The following is a 4,712-nucleotide window of genomic DNA, read 5'->3' on the forward strand; positions in this document are numbered from 1 at the left end:
CACACACACACACATATGTATTATGATTTTGCTGAGGCAGTGATTAGAACTCAATCTACATATGCTTTAGAATATTATTATTATTATTATTATTATTATTAAGGCGTGGGGAGCTGGCAGAAATGTTAACATGTCAGGCAAAATGCTTAGTAGTACTTCGTCTGTCTTTACGTTTTGAGTTCAAATTCCACAGAGGTCGACTTTGCCTTTCATCCTTTCAGGGTCGATAAATGAAGTATCAGTTGCGTACTGAGGTCGATCTAATCGACTGGCAACTCCTCCCACCAAAAAATTTCGGGCCTTGTGCCTAGAGTAGAAATGATAAGAGAGTAGGTGAGTCCAGAGTAAAACATGAATTATTGAATGACAGGAGAAGTAATTCTTGTTCTTATGGCGTTCAATAATCATAAGTTAAGAAAAAGGAAAGGCAAACAATTTGGCAATGCTTGATAAGGACATTTCATATAATTTCGTAATGTAATGAAATTAAATTAAATGTCTTCGTCAAGTCTTGCCAAATTACCTGTCTTTCCTTTTTTTTTTTCACTTTAACCTCTACCTACTGACTACCATTCACACCAGAATTTTACTGGAAAGCCTATTTGAACATTCAAAGCATACCTATTGGTTTGAGCCACTCGGACGAAAACTCCTTGTGTTTTTTATAATCATATTCATATATATGTGTGTGTGAAGGCAAATGGTTAGAGCATCTGGCTTATGGTCATGAGTTCAGTTCCCAGACCAGTCTGTGTGTTGTGTTCTTCAGTAAGACACTTTATTTCACATTGCTCCAGTTCACTCAGCTGTAGAAATGAGCTGTGACGTCACTGGTGGTGCCAAGCTGTATCAGCCCCCTTTGCCTTTCCCTTGGATAACATCAGTGACACGGAGAGGGGAGATTGGTAGACATGGGTGACTGCTAGTCTTCCACAAATAACCTTACACGGGACTTGTGCCTCAGAGGGAAACTTTCTAAGTGTAAGATGATTAAATTGACCCCACTGCTCAACTGGCATTTATTTTATCAACCCCAAAACGATGAAAAGCAAAGTCAACTTCAGTGGAATTTGAACTCGAAATGCAGAGACAGACAAAATGTCATTAAGCATTTTGCCAACTTGCAGCTTTAATAATAATAATAATTCTTTCTACTCTAGGCACAAGGCTTGAAATTTTGCAGGAGGGGGATAGTCGATAACATCAACCCCAGTCCACAGCTGGTACTTATTTCATCGACCTTGAAAGGATGAAAGGCAAGGTCGACCTTCACAGAATTTGAACTCAGAACGTGAAGACAGGCAAAATACTGCTAAGCATTTTGTCCAGCGTGCTAAGGATTTTGACAGCTTGCTGCTTTAATAATAATAATCCTTTCTTCTTTAGACACAAAGCCTGACATTTTGGGGGCGAGGGATAGTCAATTACATAGACCCCGAAAGAATGAAAGGCAAAGTTGATCTCGGAGGGATTTGAAGTCAGAAGATAAGGACAGACAAAATGCCACTAGGCATTTCACCTGGTGTGCTAACGATTCTGCCAGCTCAGTGCCTTAATCATGAACCTTTCTACTGAAGGCACAAGGCCTGAAATTTGCTGGGGAGGGGACTAGTCAATTACATCGACTTAAGTGTATCACTGGTACTTAATTTATTGACCCCAAAAGGATGAAAGTCAAAGTCAACCTCGGGGGAATTTGAACTCAAAACGTGAAGACAGACGAAATACCGAAAAGTATTTTGCCCGACATGCTAACAATTCTGTCAGCTTACCACCATAATAATAATAATAATAATAATGAGGATAATAGATTTACCTGATGTAATGGTGATGGTGTTGGGTGACTCCAACCGCCAAATAATACCAGGCTATCTTTATAAACTACGATAGTAGCACAGGCTTTTGGTGAGGGGTAAACACCTAGAGACAGCAGAAAAGAGAGGGGAAAATATTACAAAAAAAAACAAAAAACATTGTATAAGTCATAAGTCAAAAGAGCAAATATTAATACGGTGTAGATTAGTCATCCTCATTACTTTTTATTTTAGTCATTGGACTGCGGCCATGCTGGGGCACCACTTTAAGGAGTTTGAGCAAACTGGCCCAAGTACCTAAGTGTTTTTAAAGTCTGGTATTTATTCTATTAGTTTATTTTGCTAAACCACTAAGTTACAGAGAATATAAACAAAGCAACACACACACACACATTAGCTTTCATCTTTTGTTTCAGCCATTAAACGGCAGCCATACTGGAGCATCACCTTCATGAAATTTTAGTCAAAAGAATCAACTGCAGCAAACTTTTTTTTTAAAGCTTGGTACTTCTTCCAGTTTCTCTACCAAATTCACTCACAAGGCCTTGGCTGGCCTAAGGCTGTAGTAGAAGACACCTGCCGAAGGTGCCACGCAGTGGGACTGAACCTGGATCCATAAGGTTGGAAAGGAAATTTCTTACCTCACAGCCAAGCATGCACTTATATATAATTTAATATATGCAAGACTTAAAATCTCACAGGATGGATTCCTTTTTTATTGACCCCACCAATAAGAGAAAAATACACACACACATATATGTATGTGTGGAGGTGCAATGGCCCAGTGGTTAGGGTAGCGGACTCGCGGTCATAGGATCGCGGTTTCAATTCCCAGACTGGGCATTGTGAGTGTTTATTGAGCAAAAACGCCTAAAGTTCCAAGAGGCTCCAGCAGGGGATGGTGGCAAACCCTGCTGTACTCTTCCACCACAACTTTCTCTCACTCTTTCTTCTTGTTTCTGTTGTACCTGTATTTCAAAGGGGCCAGCCTCGTCACTGAATCTCCCCGAGAACTACATTAAGGGTACAGGTGTCTGTGGAGTACTCAGCCACTTGCACGTTAGTTTCACAAGCAGGCTGTTCCATTGATCGGATCAACTGGAACCCTCGACGTCGTAAGCGATGGAGTGCCAACAACATGTATGTATGTATTGGATTGGTGCATAATTATTGTGGCTTTTTTTCAACAAATTTTATTCAACAAAAACAATAACAACATGTAACAAAAACATCTCTAAATCTTTAAATGATTATTCCGGAGCATATTCACCATCTCCTTCAATTACTGCTTCTCATTCGCTTGGCAGACAGTCAGACCGTCATTTAAAGATGTTTTTGTTAAATATTGTTACTGTTGGATAAAATTTGTTGAAAAAAAAGCCGCAATAATTATGTAACAACCCAATATATCATCATCATGATTTCACATTCAGTGTCCATGCTGGTATGGGTTGGACGGTGTAACCAGAGCTGACAAGCCAAGGGGCTGCACCAGACTCCAGCCTTATTTGGCATGGTTTCTACAGCTGGATGCCTTTCCTAACATGCCAACCACTTTACAGAGTGAGTTGGGTGCTTTTTACATGGCACCATATGAGTGCCTTTATGTGGCACTGCACGGGTGCTTTTAAGTGGTGCTGCTAATATCCGTGCAGTGCCACACACACAATGGGCTTCCACACAGTTTCTGCCTACCAAATTCACTCGCATATATAACAGAAGACACTTGTCCAAGGTGCCACACAGTAGAAATGAACCCAGAACCATATAATTGCAGAATTAGCTTCTTAACCATACAACCAAGCCTGCACCATCATCAATATATGAGATAATCATATTAATTAATAATATTGATATATAATTAAGGTAACGAGCTGGCAGAATCATTAGCATGCCGGGTAAAATGCTTAGTGGTATTTTGTCCCTCTTTACATTCAGAGTTTAAACTCCGCTGAGGTTGATTTTGCTTTCACCCTTTCGGGGTCAATAAAATAAGTACCAGTGGAGTACTGGGGTTGGTGTAATCAACTTGCACTCTCCCACACAATTGCTGGCTTTGTGCTAAAATTTGAAACCAATACTGATTTCAAAAATTTCAGGCCACACATTTTAGGCAAGTAGAATGAGGGAGAAATGGTTATTAATCAATTAAATCCACCCCAGTACTTCACTGACTTATATTAGTACTTTAGGTTAACGAACTGCTGTGACATAACAAGAATGTGCCACCCGGGGCGGCCCTTAATCTTTAAGCATTTGAACCAGCCATACTCAGCAAAAATATTCAATTTGTTTTAGGTTGAGACTGGCCGGGTCCTGCTACTCACACTCCCCTACAATGTCATTCTTTTCTACTCTAGGCACAAGGTCCGAAATTTTTGGTGAGGATGGGGGGGGGGCAGTCGATTACATCGACCTCAGTACGCAACTGGTACCCAATTTATCAACTCCGAAAGGATGAAAGGCAAAGTCAACCTCGCCAGAATTTGAACTCAGAACATAACAGCAGATGAAATACCAATAAGCATTTCGCCCGGTTGCTCACCGCCTTCCCTACAATGTCATTCTAAAAATAAAGGGTCATAGGTGTGGCTGGGTGGTAAGAAGCTTGCTTCCCAACCACATGGTTCTGAGTTCAGTCCCACACATGGCTTCTATTATAGCCTCAGGCCAACCAAAGCCTTGTCAGTGGTAGTGGTAGACAGAAACTGAAAGAATCCCATCATATATCATCATCATCAACATTTAACATCCGTGTTCCAGGCTAGCATGGGTGGGACGGTACCACAAGAGCCGGCCAGGCTGAAGCCTGCACCAGACTTCTGTGACTGTTTCAGCAGGATTTTTCAGCTGGATACCCTTCTGAACATCAAGTATATATATATATATTTATATATA

General features: G+C 40.7%; 1 protein-coding gene across 1 annotated transcript in view; it reads right to left on the reverse strand.

Moving 5' to 3' along the window:
* The window catches only part of LOC106876720 (F-box only protein 42), a 16,312-nt gene that overhangs the window by 8,186 nt on the left and 3,414 nt on the right, over positions 1 to 4,712 (reverse strand). The window contains exon 3 of the mRNA XM_014925391.2: positions 1,817 to 1,920. Within this exon, the coding sequence (XP_014780877.1) occupies positions 1,817 to 1,920 (104 nt within the window). The remainder of the gene's footprint in view (positions 1 to 1,816; positions 1,921 to 4,712) is intronic.

This window comes from Octopus bimaculoides, chromosome 26 (genome assembly GCF_001194135.2).
Source record: "Octopus bimaculoides isolate UCB-OBI-ISO-001 chromosome 26, ASM119413v2, whole genome shotgun sequence".
Lineage (NCBI taxonomy): Eukaryota > Metazoa > Mollusca > Cephalopoda > Octopoda > Octopodidae > Octopus > Octopus bimaculoides.